Source organism: Phycodurus eques, chromosome 4 (genome assembly GCF_024500275.1).
Source record: "Phycodurus eques isolate BA_2022a chromosome 4, UOR_Pequ_1.1, whole genome shotgun sequence".
Classification (NCBI taxonomy): domain Eukaryota; kingdom Metazoa; phylum Chordata; class Actinopteri; order Syngnathiformes; family Syngnathidae; genus Phycodurus; species Phycodurus eques.
The window spans coordinates 19,727,661-19,748,677 of NC_084528.1; the positions used below are offsets into that span (position 1 = coordinate 19,727,661).

Below are 21,017 nucleotides of genomic sequence, written 5' to 3' on the forward strand. Positions count from 1 at the left end.
CCCTTCACTCTGTCTGGATATGTTCTTCAGCTGGTAGAAGGCTATTTTAGTGATTGGTTTGATGTGATTGCTGAAAGTCAGATCCAAATCTATCAGCACAACAAGGTTGTGGACTTGGTCTTTTTGGCTTTTAAAGACAGTGACTCCATTTGTTTACTGACAGCAATCCTCTTTCATTTTACTGCCAAAAACAATTACCTCAGTTTTGTTGTGGTTTAATCAAAGGAAATTCTGATCTCTGAATTATTTGTTTTAGACAATGACACAACACCTCAATTATACGGTAGTTATCTGGGGACCCTGCTAGATATGTATAACTGTGTGTTACCTGCATTGCTATGATATTCAACATTACCTTTCTGCAACGGTAGCATACACAGGCTGAACATAAGGGGTCCAAGGACTCACCCTTGACAAACTCTATATGTCATTGCTATTCAATTATATTCAAAACTTCCAATGCTTATGAAATAACGCCTTTCCTCAAAGTACAGTGCTGTGAAAAAGTACTGGCCCCCTTCTCAAATTCGTATATTTTTGCAGTTTCCCCTTTAAGATCATCAAAATAAATGTAAATATCAGACAAATAGAAGCCAAGTTATCTTAAAATGCTGTTTTAAATGGTGGTTTAATTTATTATGGAAAAAAAACTATGCAAAGCAGATCCTTTCTTTCTCCATACTTTGGCCTTTCCATCACTTTGGTAGAGGTTAATCTTGGTCTCATTAGTCCGTAAAACGTTTGTGGCTCATCTCTGTACTACTTTGCAAAATCCAATCTGGCCTTTCAATTCTTTTTCCTCATGAGTGGTTTGCGTCTTGTAGTATGGCCTGTATATTGCTTCTCTCGAAGTCTTCTTGGAACAGTGGATTGTGATACCTTCACTTCTGCCCTTTGGAGGTTGGCAGTGATGTCACTGATAGTTGTCTTTGGGCGTTTCTTCACAGCTCTCACAATGTTTCTGTCATCACCTGCTGTTGATAACCTTGGCCGACCTGTTCTATGTCTGTTGCTCAGTACACCAGTAGTTTCTTTCTTTTTTAGGACATTCCAAATTGTTGTATTGGCTATGCCCAATGTTTGTGCAATCTGATCTGATCGATATTCCCTCTTTTCAGCTTCAAAATGGTTTGGTCTTCATGTTTGCTTAAGAGCAAATGCAGTTGTCACAGGTGAAAGCCAAAAACCAGCACTATCTAATGTTTAAGCAATCAATCTAAAAGGCAACACCTGAGCAACTAGAAACACCCATCAGTCACATTCCAATACTTTTGCTCACTTAAAAAGTGGGTGGGTTCAAACAAAATGTGCTCTATCCTGAGTTTATATATACATACAGTTGGGCAAAAAAGTATTTAGTCAGCCACCAAATGTGCAATTTCTCACACTTAAAAAGATGAGACAGGTCCGTCATTTTCATCATAGGTATACCTCACGTATGAGAGACAAAATGAGAAAAATAAATTCTGATTTATGAAGAATGTATTAGCAAATTATGGTAGGAAATAAGAATTTGGTCAATAACAAAATTTATTTTCAATACTTTATAAACCCTTTATTGGCAATGACAGCGGTCAAATGTTTTCTGTAAGTCTTCACAAGGTTTTCACACATTATATTTTCATATATATGAATATATATTTAAAAAATCTTGTTTTAAAGTTATATTGTTGGGCAATATTTGAATTTGCATATTCCTATTTTATATTTTTGTGCTTTTGACATTCATTTATTCAAAAAAAAGTTACTGAAGTAATAATTTGGAAGGTTACTCTTTACGTTTGCAAAAAAGAATAGGTAATTAATAGATCTGAAGTTCACACATGAACCATTATATTAATATTGTCGTACAAACAAAAAGATCAGCCTTGAGGAGGGATTTAAATTCAAAATCTAATCTAAACAACAAAAAACAGATTAATATGTTGCATATTATATGGCAATGAATATACTGTCTTAATAATGTTGATGAAGATTCCATGGTACTTTCTTTGCTTGACAGAGTGCTCTAATGGAGCTGAGTGCTGCGGACCCCTGGGGGACCCCTGCTGCCGCCGTCCCGGCGGCCGTGGGCTCCGCTGGCCCCTCCCCTCCGCCAACCCTTCCCATTGCCACTTCGGGCCCTTGGGGCGCGACCGCCACAGACCCATGGGGGGTGGCATCGCCTGCTTCCCCAACCAGCGCCGACCCCTGGGGCGGAGGGGCGCCACCGCCATCTGTAGCTCATCCTCCCGATCTCTGGGGGGAGACGTCCAACAGAGTTAACAACGTGGACCCCTGGGGAAGCTCAGGTAGGTAACACCGACTTTGCTCACCATCCCTGTCATGACCACACAGCACCCATGTTGTTAGCATGCTGCCATTTCTTCTCATTGACTCACATGCTTTCAGGTTAATGTGGAGGAAAGCATGCTTGTTAAATTCATTCTCCTTATGTGTCTAAAGCAGGATGTAAATCCTCGTTTCTACTGAGGATTGACTGGCTGTTTCCTCAAGCAGAGTGCTTTCATGTTTTTATGCATGAAACTGCAACCTGCGCAAAGATGAGAATAGGCAAAATGGCTAACCACCAATGTCAGATGAGAGCCTCTGTTTAGGAAACCAGCTCCCTGCTTCCTCCTGACTGTGGATTTGTACCAGGGCTGGGCGATATGGTGTTAACATAAAGTCTCAGATTTCTTTGTGAAGTTTACAGTAAAAGCAAAGGACAATGATTATTATTCAAAACAAATTTTGTGGGTTTTTTTCTTTGTGGGATTTGCTTTATTTCTCCTGATACCAAACAAATGTAAGTTCCCCCCCAACCCCCCTCTAGGACTTAACTTAAGTTAACTTCCACAGAAATACATTATTTTACAGGCAATAAGAAAATTAGTGCCTTGGGGAAAAAAAATATCTCAGTTTTTCAATACATACTGTATATCGTCAATGTTGGGCAGAATCCTTGCATCTCCAAAATCCCTACTAAAAAACGCCATCATGCTTGAGTTACCAAAGTCCGCATCGTTCAAGTTGGTATTATACCTAGGGTTTGGCATCTTTTGAATTTGAGCGATTCCGGTTCCAAACGATTCTCGATTCTGATTCTTTTATTGGGCTGGGTCAAAAAAGTTTGCATGGGTTTAAGTAAAGGTTGTCCAAATTATGAACATCCATTTTCTTAGCAGCCCGCAGCATAGACTAAAACGAACATTTGACTCGAGGTTCTTTATAACCAGTATCAATATCAAACCTATGAACTAAAAGGCAACGTGTGTGGAACTAATCCAATTGACTTAATATTCATGAATTTATGTTTCAGCAGAAAGTTAAATTTAGCATTGTTAAAATGGTTATTTAGGACCGTGTCATCACGTCAAATGGTTTAAATGTGCGAACTTTAACTTGACTTCCTGTTTTTAGCTTGTAGCCTTTTATTTTGAAGGGTACGCACCGGAACTCAGCATTTTGGCACGAAAAGTAACTTCACATGGCACCGGTGATATTATTTATTTGTATTTTTTTTTAATGGATGGAACCAAATGCTGTAAAACGCTGATTCCTTTCCCTCCCCACCGATGAGGCACGAGGTTAGTGTTTGTGATACTGTGAGACAATGTTTGTGAATTTTGTCCCAATTCATTGTGACGTGTAGTTGCTACGGTGAAGTTTTAGGTCAATGTTAAGTTGTTGTTTTTTTGTTGGTTTTTTTCTCGTGCATCAGTGCTTACGTTGGTTTGAAGACTAAAATAAACGCTAAAAACCATCAGGGCAAAAGTGCAACCAACGGTTTACCTTGTTAGCTGTCTCAATGTTGCCTTAGACTTATTTTATTGTATCACTCACCTAATTGACTGAGAGTTGACTTCACTGAAGCTCCGCGTGGTGTAGGCTGAAGCTCGGAATGCGTCAGACGCTGCACATCGTGAAAGCCTCCTTTGCACAATATAATCTTATTCCAAGTGTTGCACTGAAGCAACTGGTCATTATTTTTAACAAAGTTAAGACACATTTGTTAGCCGCCACCGTTGGGCACAAGCACGTCTTCGTTCTTCTTTGTTGCTTTTTGCCGCTTTTCGCCACTTCTTCTTCGTGGTGGGCGGACTGTAGGCATCGAAACTGGGAACCGAAATGTTTTAATTTGGACGGTTCCTGGAGAACTGGAACGTTAACCCGGCTCCAATCAGTTCTCGATTCTCAACCCTAATTATACCTCATATTGCTATCATATAATGTTGCACACCCATATCAGCACAACACTACCCCAAAATCATGTTCAATCGGCAATTTAATTCACACGAAAGTGGCAAATATCTTACACTGTGATAAATTAAAATGGCACGGGCACGTCGTCTCTGCCACCCATGCACATCGTCTGTGTTTGCGCTGTACCCTAGACCGAGAAAAGGCTTTAGTACATCATCGGCAGACATTAATTTGCACGTAAATGTACCTTTGTGGCGGATGCCGTTCCTTCTACAACGAAGCATTACAACTGTTAATTTTTAACAAAGCATTTGTACTCAAATGTATCAAACCTGTTTTTACTCTATTGTCTAAAAATAATAGACTTAATCTTGAGGAGACATAATGCCACGAGGCTCCCGTGGAGTAAGGAAAAGGTGGTGGTAGATGACAGTTGAAGTGGCCGAGAGAGTTAATATTTGCTCTCAAGCTATTTTCAGCATTTTTGGTGAATAACAAAACAACAGACGACATGGGGAAAGACCGATCGTATTGATTTGGGGGGAAAATGTAGTTTGGTTTCCTCCCGACTGCGATGATATGTAGACACAATCTTTAATAAATGAACAATTTAAATGTTCAACATTTTAATATCATAAAATGAGTCACCACACTGCTTGGATTGATTGGGCCCAATGTCTGTTTTCTGCAATCCCTCCAGTTCTCTCTTATTTTTTTCTCAGGTAGAGTTGTACAACTGAGTCATGGCAAACTCTGCAAAATAGTTGCAGTTTGGAAGTCAACATTTTCCAACATATCAACAAATCACTGCATTTGAAATGTATTAAATCTGCACCATATCTTCTGTAATGTTCAGTGAGTGCCGCCGTAATTGCCTGTCATGCGGAAGTAATATGAAAATAATTCCACCCACATTGTCCGTTTCTTTGTGAGAATTAAAGTGGCTAGTGGCTTTTTGGGAAATTTGTTGCCAAGTTGGCAACACTGAGCTTTTTTTTAACTAGCCATGCTAACTAGGCATGCTAGTGTAAGAAGTGCACGTCAACAAACTGGTAAAATGGGGGGGGGGAGTATCCTGACTTAAACTTGAATTAATCTATTAATCTCCCAGCCCTAATTTGTATCTGTAAAGTGTTGTGTTAACCCTCCCCTCCCCCCATACATCTCCCCCCTTGCCCCCTGTAGCTGTGACACCCCCCAGTGTCGACCCCTGGGGCCCCACAGTGCCACCCAGCACTTCCTCCTCAGGGGGAGCAGTAGACCCCTGGGCGAAGGATGTGCCCGTCCCCGCCTCTGACCCAATCACCCCCGACATCTGGAGTGACTCCGCCAAACACACTAACGGCACAGGTACATTCACACCCATCAGTCACATGTAGGAACTGGTGTTACTCGCATAAGTTATACACACACACACACACACGGTGTAGTTGTCTTTGTCCAACATTTCATCCCCTTCAAGCACACGTGGTTAGATTCTTGTTTTTGTACACCAGTCAATTCTGCGCTCTCTATTTCGTAGGAGACCCCGAGCGACGAGGGTCCTCAGCCACAGCCTGCAACAGCACAGGCTCGCCCGTACCCTTTGACCTCTCATCCCTCGGCTCTTCTCTACCTGTTCGCAAGACTCCCGAGTCGTTCCTCGGGCCCAACGCAGCTCTGGTTGATCTGGACTCGCTGGTGTCGTCCAAACCAAAACCCAAACAGCCGCCACCTCCTTCCATCTCCTCGTCGTCGGCGCATAACCCCTTCCTCCAGAACACAGGTGAGCTACAGGCCCCAATTGACGCTTCAGCAAAAATTGTGTTACGAGTGCGCTTCAGATCCTAAACCAGTATACCTCTATCTATTCACAGAGCTGCCAAATGTTACGGAACGTCTGTATTTTGTTACAGAATTCACTGAACGCTGACTCGTTATGGCCGTAACACTGATTGTTCCCGATATTGGGGGGGAAAACCCAGCTTCCAACATTACCAGCCAGTATGGCGTTGTGTCCGGCCAACATGACGAAAGTTTCATAAATACATTTTATGAAATAAACACTGTATTTAAAAAATAACACAAAAAAGCTGCTTTGGGGTATGCTATTTTTTTACGCCTCCCCAACTGCCAAGCCACCGAGGCAAAAGTTATCTTTGCGTCTGATGTCAACTCATTGTAAGTCACTAATCATCGTCTCTATGGCAGTGCATAAACTACACTTCTTAGCATTCTTCCTACACATGTCGTTTACGTTATCACAAAGGGAGGGTGAGGAGTGGTTAGGAAAAGACGGAAATGCATGATGCTAATTGCTATGTCATGAAGTCGGAAAACACCGAAATACGTGATTGGGTGATACAGTACACTTGTCACATACTGTAGGTCTGGCTGGAACCGCATTATGGGAGAGAGTAAACCATTTTGAACAACAAAATAACAAGCCAATTAATACGCATCTGGATGTAAATGGCCTCAGAACTGGAAATGACTTCATACGTCACTGGAGATGTCATCTGAGAACGGCGTCAGGTTAAAAGTATATTACTATTAATCATAAATATTTGTAATATACGATAAGATAACCTTTATTAGTCCCATAATGTGGACATTTCCATGATATCAGTAGCAATAGTGGATATAGGATATATATATAGTGGATATAGGAAATAACAAACATCTGTACAACTACATTCACAAACTTATAAATCTAAACTTTTGTCCATACATAAACTATCCAATTCAATATATCAGCAAGTTATTTGTTTGTTTGCAAAATAGAGTGCTGAGTTTTGACATTTGAGATCTGATTAATCTGATTTATTATGACGTTTATAAAAAAAAAAAAACAAGGTTGAAAACAGAATTGGTAAAGGAGAATTAATCCATAGAAATCCATTATTTTTGACTATAGCATGTCGAAATCTCATATACTTTGATTCAGGCTGCAACTGCGTCCGCCATTACAAGGTTGATGCAATAAAAACATTAATATAACAAATATTGACGACATAATTTATTAACGATTACAGATGAATGATTATGTTGTGCAATTGAATAGTATGCAGAATATTTTTTTTCCTATTACATAATATACTGCAATAACTGTCCCACAGTAATGTTCTTGGAAAACTTTTCTAAAATATGGACATTCAAACAAATTTGGACGAAGTTGTTCCAGTTGTTCTGGAAGTGAAATTCTATAGGTTGGCAGCTCTGTATTCACGCTGGTTTCCTCGCAGTGGAAGGACAATACCTTAGGTACAGTTGTGTTTTGTGCTCGCATTTTCTCTTCCCCCCACACACACATTCCTTTATTCTAAGTATGGGTCTTAAGAAAGTGAGTGCGAAGAAGGGGATAATGAAATCATAGAAAGATTTTTTTGAAATTTGCAAAACCCCTCAGTCCTTAGCGTCTCCTCCATGCTCCTTTTATTTTTAGCAGTGGCGTATCCAAAGCTCTCGGTCGTCACTCAAAATTTGGCTTTCTACACAAAGCAAAAAAATCAAACAAGCGAGAGCTTTAAATAAAACAAAAAACTTGCAAGTTGGGCGGAGGGGGGCACTTGTAAGTCAAGGTTCAGGATTACTTGTGTGCAAGACGTTTTCACAGTGTTTCCATTTTTGCACTCAGGCTCCTCCCCAGCACCCGGCATGGCCGTGACCCCGGGCAGTACCATCTCCAGCCGCGGGGTTTCTCCAAGCCCGGCCTCCTCCAACCCTTTCGGCGTGGCTCCGTCCATGACCTCCGTTTCACCTCAGCCATCGTCGCTGGGCCTGAGCAGCCTTCGCACCAGTCCTGTTCCTCCCAACCCCCTGCTGGGCATGGCGTCCCCCGGTATGGGCCTGGGGCCGATGAGCGTGGGCCACCCGGGAATGGGCCTGGGCATGATGCAGGCCAGCCCCATGACCATGACCTACAGCGGGCTCTCACCAATGGCGCCGGCCGCTTCCGGTATGCTAGGTCCCGGAGGGGTCGCGCCGCCTCAGCTGATTTTGGGTGGGCCCAGCAGAGCGGGAGGAGTGATGGGTGCTGGGGGCGCGGTGGGGGGCCCAGGAACGACGGGAGCCAGCACCAATCCATTTCTTCTTTGAGGACACATTTTGAACATCCTATGTCATAACCTGCTGCTCCCTTTTTATACAACACACACCAATGTCCACATATTTAAAAGAAAATCAGATTTTCATTTGTCCAAAAGCATTTCACTGAGGACTCATTTTACCACATTCATTTCAAAAGGGGTTATTTTGTGTGTGGGGGGTGGGGGGGTTTCACTGGGAAATAGAGATCTATTTATTTTGTCGTCTTCATGCTCCGTGTGACGTGCTCACGTCTAACATTTGCGCACAGAAAGAGAAAAAGCGGCCGTCACCAAGGACAAATAACAAACTAAAGGGAGAAACTCTGCGTCCTCTTCCTTGCCTCTCTCGACTAACTCTGAACCTGTGAGAGGAAAAGCGTGCATGAAGAATGATTTTTAACAAACTCCACATGGACTGAAGAAAAAAACTATTCAGATTCAATGTGGTCAAATCATTTCAATTAATTTAAGCCTAATTTATTGTATTTTTCCACTTTTTGGGAACAATTAAGGAAAATTAAATGTGATCATGCCATATATAAAATCAAATGCTTATTTTTCTTATTTTCTAATTGCTGTGGAAGCTGAATTGGAACTGATCTGTGACTGATATGGAAAATGACGTGATGAGAGATGACAAAAGCTTATTTGTGCAAGTCTCAAATATTTCCAATGCCTTTCTGTGTATGTGTTTTCAATGTCACCATTTTCTTGTTCTTTCTGTCCTGTTTCAGTGACTCCACAGAAAAAAAATTGCATCCATGCATTTTGTTTTTAAAGACTAACCTGTATTACTACTCTGCAATGTTGGAATTTCAAATGAGGTATTATTATTAATAAGGGTCTCATATTTTGGCTGCCAATCAGATTTCATGTTTGATAATCCACAACATTTCAATCCCGTTTGTACGTCTCCCGAGAGCTGCGCTGTCCTTGTGGTTTGCCCTGCTGTGGTGTTGGGAATAGATGGTAAAATGAATGAGTGGCGCAAGATGACAAAAACAACACAGACTTGACAACATGCTCCATGCTGTTCTTTTAATTTACAGATTTTATATCGAGAAGAAGAAAAAAATCTTATACTTGGATCGTGTGCTGTTGCCTGTGAACATTCACATTTGACAAAATGAAAAAGATGTTTAAAAACAAAAAGCAAACAGGATGTGGGGTTTTGGCTGGTTTCATGCTTGTGCTGTACTTTGTCTTTATCCTATTTGCAATTTTTACTGCTGCAGAGTACAATAATGTGACAAGAATAAATGTATATTTTATTTTCCTTGATCAAATTGCTTTTTAAATCCAACACAAAAATACACACCAGTGATTATTTGCAGAATACATGCAGCAAGAAGCAGTTAGTCATGCATATGAATTGACATGACAATTTCAAAGACGATTCATAAGAAAACGGCGAGGAAAAATTGGTTGGTTCAACAGTTCACTTCTCTTCTGGTTGCCGATGTCATGTTATTCAGACCAGTAGAGAATCCCAGTCAAAGTCATCCTGGATCTCCTCGCTATTGCTGTGGAGACTCTTGAAAGGAGGACGCGGTCGTGGTGGCGTAGCGTGTGGCTGCACAGCACCTTAGGCACGCAAACATGTTCACCATCAGATTAGCTCTCCTAACCCATCAGATTTTAATGGTGTATTACAATATGTGAGGTATCGGCCTTCTAAGCGTGACTGATGGGTTTGTTTGTTTTTATTATTAGTATTTTTATTTTGTTTTTTTCCTCCACCACATTGGGGCACAAATGATGATCTCCCTAGCAACAAGTGCTCCTCCTCTACTGTATAAGGCAATTGTCAAAATACAGTGAAATTTAAAAAATAATAAATTAACCCCATTTTAGAACATTTATATTTTACAAGACATAAAAACAAATGTGTTTCATGTTGAAGAAAAATGGTTGTAATGATAATTACAACCTCCCTTAAAATTGTATTACCAATATATCCAATCAGATATTTTTACTTTAAATATTTCTGTCCGAAGATTTGTTTTTCATCCAGTTTATAAATAAAATTAAATGATCCATCCATACATTTTATATCGTAGTTGTTTAACTTTTTACAGTACCACTTAATAAACTACTTGGCTCTCCAAGTACCTCCATAATAACCAACATTCAAATACAGTAGCGTTTTAGGCCCAAATGTTCAGTAAAAACAAGATGTTGTTTTTTTTTTCTATATTAAAATTATTGTAAGCCACTAACATCATGTACATTTTGAACGTGAACATTGTGCTTTGATATACGAAGATAAAAACTAATGATTATATTAAAACGTACTGCACATAGATGTTAAAATTTGCACATATACAGTGGATATGGGAAGTATTCAGAGCCCCTTAAATTTTTCACTCTTTGTTATATTACAGCCATTTGCTAAAATCAGCCATAAGTATTCAGACCCTTTGCTCAGTATTTAGTAGAAGCACCCTTTTGAGCTAATACAGCCATGAGTCTTTTTAGGAATGATACTGGCTGGGCCATTCAAGAACAGTCACGGAGTTGTTCTGAAACCACTCCTTCATTATTTTAGCTGTGTGCTTAGGGTCATTGTCTTGTGGGAAGGTGAACCTTTGACCCAGTCTGAGGTTCTGAGCACGCTGGAGAAGGTTTTCGTCCAGGATATCGCTGTACTTGGCCGCATTCATCTTTCCTACGATTGCAACCAATCGTCCTGTCCCTGCAGCTGAAAAAACACCCCCACAGCAAGATGCTGACACCACCATGCTTCACTGTTGGGACTGTATTGGACAGGTGATGAGCAGCGCCTGGTTTTCTCCACACATACCGCTTAGAATTAAGGCCAAAATCTTCTATGTTGGTCTCATCAGAGCAGAGAATCTCATTTCTCACCATCTTGGAGTCCTTCAGGTGTTTTTTAGCAAACTCCATGCAGGCTTTCATTGTCTTGAAACTGAGGAGAGGCTTCCGTCGGGCCACTCTGCCATAAAACCCCGACTGGTCGAGGGCTGCAGTGATGTTTGACTTTCTAGAACTTTCTCCCATCTCCAGACTGCATCTCTGGAGCTCAGCTACAGTGATCTTTGGATTCTTCTTTACCTCTCTCACCAAGGCTCTTCTCCTCCGATTACTCAGTTTGGCCGGACGGCCAGCTCTAGGAAGGGTTCTGGTCATCTCAAACGTCTTCCATTTAAGGATTATGGAGGCCACTGTGCTCTTAGGAACCTAAAGTGCAGCAGAATTTTTTTTTTAACCTTGGCCAGAGCTGTGCCTTGCCACAATTATGTCTCTGGGCTCTTCAGGCAGTTCCTTTGACCTCATGATTCCCATTTGCTCTGACCTGCACTGTGAGGTGTAAGGTCTTATTATTAACACGTGTGTGGCTTTCCTAATCAAATCCAATCAGTATAATCAAACACAGCTGGACTCCAATGAAGGTGTAGAACCATCTCAAGGATGATGAGAAGAAATGGACAGCACCAGAGTTAAATATATGAGTGTCACAGCAAAGGGTCTGAATACTTATGGCTGTGTGATATTTCACTTTTTATTTTTTAATAAATCTGCAAAAATGTAAACAATTACGTTTTTTTTTTCAACATTGGGTGCTGTGTGTACATTGAGGAAAAAAATTAACTTAAATGATTTTAACAAATGGCTGCAATATAACAAAGAGTGAACATTTTAAGGGGTCTGAATACTTTCTGTACCCACTTTAAATGTTTGAAAATAAACAGTTCTAAAAGATTAAATGTAAATGCATTGTACATAAAGGTTAAATACAATTGATCTGTCCTAACAAAAAAAAAAAAGTTTGTCACTGTAACATTATGCACCATTTGAACATTCTGTGATTTTGTGAAACACGAGTGGGAGGCGCGTACCACAAGTGCAACGAGTACCACACTTAAAGCATGCTGGAGCCTATCCCCACTGACTTAGGTGTACAACCTGGACTGGTCGTCAGCCAATTGCAGAGCACAAATACACAAACAAGCACTCACACTTATATTCACACATGGACAAGTCAATGAATCTAACATGCATGTATTTTGAATGTGCGAGGAAGCTGATCGAGTATCTGGAGAAAACCCACACAAGCACGGGGAGAACATGCAAAAGTGTGGTCTGTACAGTTATTGCATTGTTGTTGGGTAAGAAATTGCAATTTAAAAAAAGCATGCAGGAGAGAGTAGTGCACAGTACAGTGGTACCTTGCCTTACAAGTTTAATTCATTCATAAATCAATTGTATATTTTTCTCACTGCAATTAATTGAAATGCCAGTTTCAGTCCCCCCCCCCCCAAAAAAAAAAAAAAAAAAAAATATTTAAAGAATTTTTTTTAAACCCAATCCAAGAAAATTTAAAGAAATAAACTAGTTTTATAAAGTGCAATAACTGTACATACTGTAGATTCTGTGTACAGGATGTGTGCCTTTAAGGGGTGTGGCCTAGTGAGTGACATCAGGACCTGGCATTGGCTTGTCCCGTGATAGTTCAGTGTGTCTGGGTGTCTGCGACTGTCTGGGCGTGAGCTGTGGTCTACAGTAGCTCCTTTCCAGTGTTTTCATTTTGAGTTTGTGTGTTAGACTGTCCCCGTTCAATAAACAGCCCAAAGTACATTGGCGACTGCGGCTCTCCTTGCTCACATGCTAAGGCATTCCAGTACCTTAATTGCTCCATTTTTTTTCGCTATATCCAAGCTGTGACGTATTTGAACCTCAAGGTACCACTGCACTGTTGTTGTTCTTGTATGTAACTTACCAGAAGATGCATTACCAGCTGTATTGGCAGGTTGTGTGTGGGGGGTCCGATGAAGGTTGTGACTCTGCGCATGAAGAGGCCTGCGTGGTGGCAGCACACCGTTGGCGGGGCCGTAGTGGAAGGACGAGGGATGGGCGACGAGATGGAGCGGGTTGAAGGAGAAAGGTGGCGCCTGCGAGGGGTGATGCCCGGCTAGGGCCAGCGGAGAGGGACTCCCCGAGGTCAGCATGCCTTTCTGAGCAAAGAAGCGGTTGAGGGAGTCACACAGGGAAGTGAAGAGCGCCGGGTCCAGGGCCCAGTCACAAAGCTCGGCTTGGCGCATGCTCTCCAGCAGGTCTGACGACATAATGTAAGGAGAGTGTTGACTTTGTTATTTTGCTTTTTGAGTGGATTGGTCCTTTAGCGGGGTCAAACCTGGGTGACCAGAGAGGTCAATGTTGGCCCAGTCAATGTTGCTGGCGATGCGGAAGCTCTCCTTCAGCGAGTCTGTGCTTGTGAACCAGTCTGCTGGCACTGCTTCAGGGAAACACAAGAAAAATTTGTTTAAGCATATTTAACTCCACCAAGGAAGTTACGTTTTTTCACTGTTTTCAGGATTACCCAAAAAAACTTTTGACAAAAAAGTAATTACCCGCCCCCCCTTGTTAAATCATGAATTCATTGTGGCTAATCACAATTTTTGGTCAATTTTCACAGATCACACCCAAGCCTGATTACCTCCAGATCTGTTCAATCAACATATCACCTAAACAGCGTCCCAAGAAAATCAAGCTAATACTTTTTCACGGCTTTGTATGCCTCACAGTTTTGAGGTTCGGGGTTAAAATCTCGGTGTAGGTACTCCAGCTTTCTCCGACATTCTAAATACACTAAGTGCCGATTCCAATTGGAATTTGATTGGCCTTGGTGGAGGTGCGCACTCTACTAATTAATGTAACTAATACCACTACAACTGTTTTTGAGCGCTCAAAATGTTTTCATTCAATCTAATTAAATGATAACAATTGCCAAACGGTGGGTCCTCGGTTTACGGCCGTTCTTCTCCTACAGCAGCGACATGACCTGAATTTGTATGTACATAAGTCAGTATGCACTTTTGTCTACCACAAACCTGTGTACGCTGAAGCAGTAGTAAAGTGAAAATTACCGTGAATTTGTGTATGAAAACCACTTTTAGGCCATGAATATAAAACAGTCAAATGAAAAACATCCATTTTATGTGACTTGAGAATATATGTGGGGACTCACTGTGTTGTGTAACCCGCACTGAGTCGCTTGGGGGCGCAGGTGGTGCAAGTGGTGCGACTGTTGGGGGTGGGGGTGCTGCATGGTGAGGAGACATGGGCAGGAGAACCGGGGTGTGAAGCGGGGTGATGTCATTGCTCGGCATCGGCACAGGGGCAGAATCCGCTGTTAAAAAAAAAAAAAGTAAAAATATGTCAGTCAGATCAGTCCCTTTATTGGACAAGGAACCATATTTGGAAACTTGAGTGGGAGTTCTATTTGTGGATCAGTGTGTCATACTGTGAGGTGGCACACACACACACACACTTGAATGTGTTCACTATACAAATAAAAGAGAGTGACAAAGCACTCTTCCTTATCTGCAATAACAAGTGCTGCATATTGGTGCCACCCAAAAATCTGTGCACTAATGCAGTGCAGTGAATCCCGCGAAATCACATTTCATCATTCGCGCACCTGCTATATCGCAGATTTTTTTTAGATTTATTTATATTTTTTAAACAGGTTTTTACAGTACACAAGCAAGTCCGAATTTAGAGTTCCGTGCCTTCGGTGTAGTACCACATTGTGCCGCGACGTGCTGGGCAGCACTGAGGTCTACTGGAAGAGTTGCAGCGTATGAGAAGAGAAAGGGGAGGCAGCAACGTACGTGACCTCAACACTTGCAGTACTGTAGTCGTTATTCCCACGTCGTTGTGTGTATTATTCTTTGTGCTGTTTGTGTGTCTTGCTGTTTTGAGTGTGTTATCGTAACAGTTGTGTGAAGGTTTGTAATAACCGTATATGCTAATTTATGTTAGCCTGTCTGTGGTGTCTGGCAATATGTTAGCATTAAGCTCATGGACATTTGTTAGTCGAAATGATATGGGTTGGTTGAACATTTTGGTTTCCAATTATACATTTAATTCTCTATTGTTGTATGCTCTGTTTGTATGCACTGCCGCTCCATATACACAGTAAGTAGCAGTTGTTTGAAGGTTTATTATTAGCTGATTTCCATTAGCCCGTCTAGTGCATTTCACATTGAGCATTAAGCTAGTGGACTTTTAATATACAGTAATATGGTTTGGTTAAACATTTTGGTGTTTAAATATACAAAATAGTGTTTTATGTGTCAGTTTTACAGTTAACGTCAACTGAGAGTGACAATTAAAACACCTTGAAGCAAACACACTTTGGAGCTTATTTAGAGAAGTGTACAAGCGAGTGAGAATAAGCACTAAGGAATACTGTAAAAAGGGTGTTTTAATAAGTTTAAAAATGTTTAAAGCATGTTAAGGGGTAAAAATATATATATTTATTTGGCTTCCCTTGACTCTCTATATTGCAGATTTCACCTATATTGACAGTGGGTCTGGAATGTATCCCCTGCGATATAAGGGTTTCACTGTAGTTGTCGTAGCTGCGTGTCACTACTTACTTTGTGAGCCTCCTCTCCCCCTCATACTCTTGAAGAGAGACTTAAAGGACGCGTACAAGTCGGGTAAATTCATCTCGTCGAAGGTGAATCGCAGCGGGGGGTCTGCCGTGGGGTGTCCTGACCCCGCTGAGGAAGGGGTGGTCACGGGTAAAGGAAAAGGGGAAGAAAAAGCGAGAGCCGAGGAGCTGGGATGAGAGGAAGAAGAGGAAGACGGAGCACATTCCGGTCCTGAGTGGGCACGGAATGTTGGACAGGCACTGGCAGCAGAGAGAAGGGGGATAGGGGGAGTGGGATTAGGTCTGGGGGGAGCGGGAGCTGGTGTGTATGGTTGCTGCAAAGACACAACAGGTAGTAGTAGTACAAATAAAGGACTAAAAAACATTTCCAACCTAAATTCTCATATTTTTTTCCATTAAATTGGATTAGTTTATTTCCAACAGTCTATTCTATTCATTTTGTAGCATTTCTCTTCAGTACATGTTAGATTATTATTTTTTTTGTCCAATCAGATTTCAGTCTCCATGTTTTACCATGTCAATCAAATCTGCCCAAGGCCTTCAAAAATCAGTAGTGCTGGCCGATGTGACCTCACGCTATATTCGCAATGGGACTGTTTGTTTAACCAATCAGATTTCAATTTCTTCCTCACAGGGCCACCTAACTGGCCCACCAAGGGCATTTTTCTGTCCTAATTGGTTGGTCAGAGCAAAACTGTTCGACTATCAAAACACTTCTGTTGCAATCTGCACACATTAATACATTTAATAATCAGCATCACTGATCAGTATGATGTATTTTTTTCAATGTTTTGTTTTTGTCATGTTATGAGATGAATATTGATTCTCAACTGCTCCATATGATGTACATGGCACAGTTGGGTGCTGTTATATTGAGTTTTTGTAGAGTGCTAATAGTTTCTATAATTACGATGTAATAGTGGTGGTGTTAAGGTGGCTTACGTCAGGTACAGTAAGTCCCCACTGAAGGCCCATCTACCAAATGAAGGGTCAGGATGTTTTTTTTTTTTTACCTTGCATGGGGGAGGAGAGAGGGAGGCAGGTCGGGGGGGCTGCTGCAGGGACTTTTCAATAGGTACACCCCCTTCTTTGTGGGAAGCTGGATGAGGAGAGTGGCCTCTTGCTAGTATTTGTGGAACCTACAAAATACAATAAAAAATAGTTTGTAGAATTAGCATTCGTGACAATAGACTAACCAACATAAAATAAAACAGAATTAGAGAGCAATTATTAAAGTATACATCTGTACTTGACCACATTAGTTTAGACTCATTTTGGAAGATTAACACACATCACGCCTTTCCTGTTCCTCCTCTGGATGGGGGCGTTTGGGCGCCCTGCCTTGATTTAACACCGTAGGGCCATCCATTGTCCAGTAGGATCCCTGGAAAAGCCAGAATGTGACATTTTGTAGACTCCAAAGAACATTTAAGAACACTTTGGGGGCAATCTTGTGTTACTTATGTAAGATCCCATCGTGAGGTTTTCAACTATTCACCTTGCCAGGGTCGTTGTACGGACGAGGAACTTTCCTGAAGCATTTATTAAGGGACAGATTGTGCCGAATGGAGTTCTGTTAAGAAGAACATTATGTCAGCATGCAACTCAACCAAGAGACAATAATGCACTCTGTGTATGTGTGTCTGAGAGAGCGAGCAATCTAAGCAAATATTATTAAAATCAATTAAAGGGGAAAAAAAATCCATAAGGAGCTCCTTATTCTGTGTATATACAGCGTGATTGAAAAGTAACTCCCTATTTTAAAATTTTATTCAGATGTTGTAATATTTTTCTCTTTTTTTTTTGGTGTATGTTCCATAATTAAAGGAGCAAGTCTATTCTACCAAACCAACGACTTTGGAAGAACTTGAAGGGCTAATACGAGAAGTTATGTCTTCCATCCCACAAGAGTTCCTTGTGAAATCAGTTAATGCGGTTCCCAGGCGGCTTGAGAAACTGGTGGCTAATGCTGGGGCCCATATTGAATTTTAAATAAAACTCCATGCAATACACTTTCTTCTCATGTTCAGTTCTTGGAAGAATTATAGTTCAGAAATAAATTACAAGCACTTAAAAATAGGGAGTTACTTTTCTATCATCTGGTAAATGAAGTTAGAAATTCTGCAAATAAGTAATTTATACAATTTAGTGAATTGTCATTTTAAACATCCATCCATCCATTTTACACAGTGTTTTTTCCTCATTTTGGTCACGGGTGAGCTGGAGCCTATCCGAGGGGTATACACTGGACTGGTTGCCAGGCAGTCTGTAGGGCATCATTTTAAACTGTACAGTTTAAAAGACAAAAGAAATCCATCTAGTGTGAGCTCAACCTGCAATTATTCTGTTAAATAGCAGATCTTGTGGTTTATTAATGTGTTATTACTGTTTATAATTTGCAAAAGGGAGCCTTATTTTAAAATGTAAAATATGATCACCATTTATTGATGGCATAATACCATGCCCAATTAAGAAAAATTGATCATCAAACATTGTGGGCTTGTTCTTTTATAGATTACATGCTTTTTAATGGACAGTGACAATACAGGGCAAGGAACCATATTTGGTCAAAATGGAAAGCGGTAGAATCATGTGATTTCTCGCAGCCAATCAGTGTCAACTAACGACAGTATAATAAGAGAATAAAAAATTAAACATCATGATAAAAAGTAAAAATATACAATAACATATATACAGCATAATACATTTATTTATTTATTTTCAGACCAATAGCAGTATGACTACCTCACTCTTGAGTACTCACTGATACAATTACCGAAACAACTAGTACTCTTGACACCTTCAATGTTATCAACATAATGACAATTTTGAACAAAGACCTTTCTTTCTGAAGCACAGGATGATTCACCGCTGTGTCAAACCGCCGCAGTATAGCGCCAACTACTGGTGAGGAGGACTAATTCAATGTCTGATTCTTTTAGGTATCGTAGGAAGTATCGGCAGCCTTCACGAGTACCACATACCATCAAATAAGGGTGGTATCAGTCCGATACTGATATTTAGGAGTGGTACTCACCCATCCCTAATTTATTATATTCTATAAGGGAGCCTTACTGTAAAGTGGGATCAAAAATAAAACTAAATGAGAATTGGAGGTCGGGTACCTTCCATCCGCGGCCTGTGCGACTGTAGTAAGGAAAGGAGTCACTGATCCAGGTGTAGATGTCATTCAGGCTCAACTTCCTCTCCGGCGCGGCTGTGATGGCCATGGCGATGAGGGTGGCATAGCTGTGCGGGGGCTTGCCTTTGGTGTTCGCCAGGGACGGGTCCTGCGCCGAACCCAACAAGTCCCCCCTCTCCCCTCCTCGGTCCCTCCTCTTCTCCCTCTCTGCTCCTCTGTCTCTACTTGAGCGCAGGCTGCTGACTCCCAGTTGGGGCAGCCAGTCGATGCTGGTGAGACTGGAGTCCAGGTTGGAGGACATGTTGGGAGTCTGAGGAGGAATCACTGGTGTTAGTTCAATGCACAGTGGACTCTTGACTTGCAACTACATACTTTTACTTCACCAGAAATGATCCAATTACATTACACTTAATACACACTTCTTTTCACAAACTACTGCTCCACAGAGATAAGAGGTCCTTGCTTTTTGGTTGCCACACGAGGGCCAAGGCCTTAAAAAAGTATTACTATTTGATGCTGTCACCGGTGCTGCCCAATTTCAAAAGCACTAACCCCACCCTCTCCCACCACCTCACCTTCAGATCTGCCCCCTCAGCATTGCAATTCCCTCCAGGGCTCGAGTCGGGAAAAAGTTTTGTGGAACTTTGTACACAACGAGACCTATCGGGAAAGCTTCCTTTTTTTCTTCCCCTCCCTTTTTCTGCCTGTGCATGAATGACGTCAGCCGCTCCTCCCTCCAGGATGACATCATCGCTTTTGGACGCCTCCTCTGCGAGCTTGTGAGGCTTGTGCAAGGCCGACCTCTCCCTCCAGCAAACAGGAGGGCACATGACAAGTCTGACTGCTGCACTTTAAGCATTGACGTAGTCCATTTCTTTGATGTCTTATAATGGCATTAGTAGTACTACAAGTACACATTCAACTAGTGCACACTTTTGCCTATCTAGTGTACATGTAGGGAAAGCATTAATTCGATAACACTGATATCCAACCAAAGTTCCTTGTATTACTATGCTCTTTGCACTCACAAGTAAGACAATTCAGCGCACTAGTAGTACAACTACGTCTTACTAGTAACTTTTTTCCCCCACTTTTTGTGCCGCTTTTGGCCTACTAAACTGAAAATCATCATTTATACTGAATATATGCTCAAAATATGAAAGCTGTGGTTCAATTGATAGAGCAGGTCGTCCACCGACTGAAGGGTTGGCGGTTCAAATCCCGGCTCAGACTGTCGAAATGTTCTTGGGACACTGAACCCTAAATGTCCTCCAGGTCGCCATTCTTAAATGAGAAACTGTTCTCGATTGCCTTACCTGGTTAAACAATGGAAATTAATATAAATCTAATATCCTTGATATCCAGTTTAAGGTCCATGTACTAGTACACTTTGTCCTCACTAATAAAACAATTCAGGTTGCCATGAAGCCATCTAAGCATTAATTCAATATCATATATAATAATATTTGAAAATGTATTCCATATCCTTAATATCCAGTTTAAGGTCCATATACTAGTATGCTCTTTGTCCTCACTAGTAAGACAATTCGGAGCACTAGTAGAATACCAAATAAATGCTCAAACTAACATATGGAAAGCCATTTGAGCACTAGTAGAACGACAGTGTCTTGCTTGTAATGTTTTTTTGTCCACAACTATGTGAAATTTCAGCAGACTAGTAAGACATCTTATTAGTAAGGTGAAACTGCACTAGTTGACATCTGCAGGCTACTAGTAATACCATTTTAATGCTACACATTGAGTGGAATTTTACAGCGCTAGCAGCCCACAGATGTCAACCAGTGCAGTTTTGCCTCACTAGTAACATGTAGGTGTCCTGTTAGAATCTCCATGTTTTCCGACTAGTTTGCAGAAACATCATTACAGTAGTGGAAAAAAAACATTAACAGTGAGACACATTTGTCCACCTCGTACATGAAATTGTCTGACTCGAGAGAACAAAGAGTGTACTAGGACGTGGACCTTAAGTTGGATATCATGGCGTGATGGAGCATTTATTCAATATGCCATGTACTAGTATACTTTGTCCTCACTAGTAGGACAACTTTGGCATAGTACAATGACAACTACAAGTTACTAGTGAGGCAAAATGTGCACTAGTTGACAACTGTGCTAATAGTGACATTATAATGTATTAAGTCACATTTCTGCGGGGCCAATTATACATTACTCGTGCACT

At 41.2% G+C, this 21,017-nt stretch overlaps 2 protein-coding genes across 5 annotated transcripts in view; one reads left to right on the plus strand and one right to left on the minus strand.

Moving 5' to 3' along the window:
* The window catches only part of epn1a (epsin 1a), a 27,820-nt gene extending 18,273 nt beyond the window's left edge, over positions 1-9,547 (plus strand). For 2 of the 3 annotated variants that reach the window (XM_061674474.1, XM_061674475.1), the window contains 4 exons: positions 2,003-2,291; positions 5,371-5,535; positions 5,708-5,950; positions 7,802-9,547. In XM_061674474.1, the coding sequence (XP_061530458.1) occupies positions 2,003-2,291; positions 5,371-5,535; positions 5,708-5,950; positions 7,802-8,262 (1,158 nt within the window). In that variant the 3' untranslated portion in view covers positions 8,263-9,547. The remainder of the gene's footprint in view (positions 1-2,002; positions 2,292-5,370; positions 5,536-5,707; positions 5,951-7,801) is intronic. The other variant, XM_061674476.1, reaches the window with a different exon arrangement.
* On the minus strand, positions 9,277-19,506 carry foxj2 (forkhead box J2). 2 transcript variants are annotated; one of them, XM_061674478.1, is made up of 10 exons: positions 19,393-19,506; positions 18,801-19,127; positions 17,174-17,248; positions 16,967-17,059; positions 16,689-16,814; positions 15,659-15,989; positions 14,242-14,403; positions 13,408-13,506; positions 12,994-13,329; positions 9,277-9,836 (listed from the first exon to the last, which is right to left on the minus strand). In XM_061674478.1, the coding sequence occupies exons 2-10, from the start codon at positions 19,116-19,118 to the stop codon at positions 9,724-9,726; spliced, it is 1,653 nt and encodes a 550-aa protein (XP_061530462.1). In that variant the 5' UTR covers positions 19,119-19,127; positions 19,393-19,506; the 3' UTR covers positions 9,277-9,723. The 2 variants fall into 2 exon arrangements, with proteins under 2 accessions (XP_061530462.1, XP_061530461.1); XM_061674477.1 differs by having other exon boundaries at positions 13,408-13,509.
* Positions 19,507-21,017: the final 1,511 nt, after the last annotated feature.

Bases quoted from the DNA above. Each gene is read 5' to 3' on its own strand.
- foxj2 (XM_061674477.1), bottom strand. From the start codon at position 19,118: ATGTCCTCCAACCTGGACTCCAGTCTCACCAGCATCGACTGGCTGCCC. The intron at 16,815-16,966 runs GTGTGTTAATCT...TGTATTTTGTAG, and splicing joins AGGAACAGGAAAGGCGTGAT to GTTCCACAAATACTAGCAAG. The intron at 14,404-15,658 runs GTAAGTAGTGAC...TTTTTTTAACAG, and splicing joins GGGGAGAGGAGGCTCACAAA to CGGATTCTGCCCCTGTGCCG.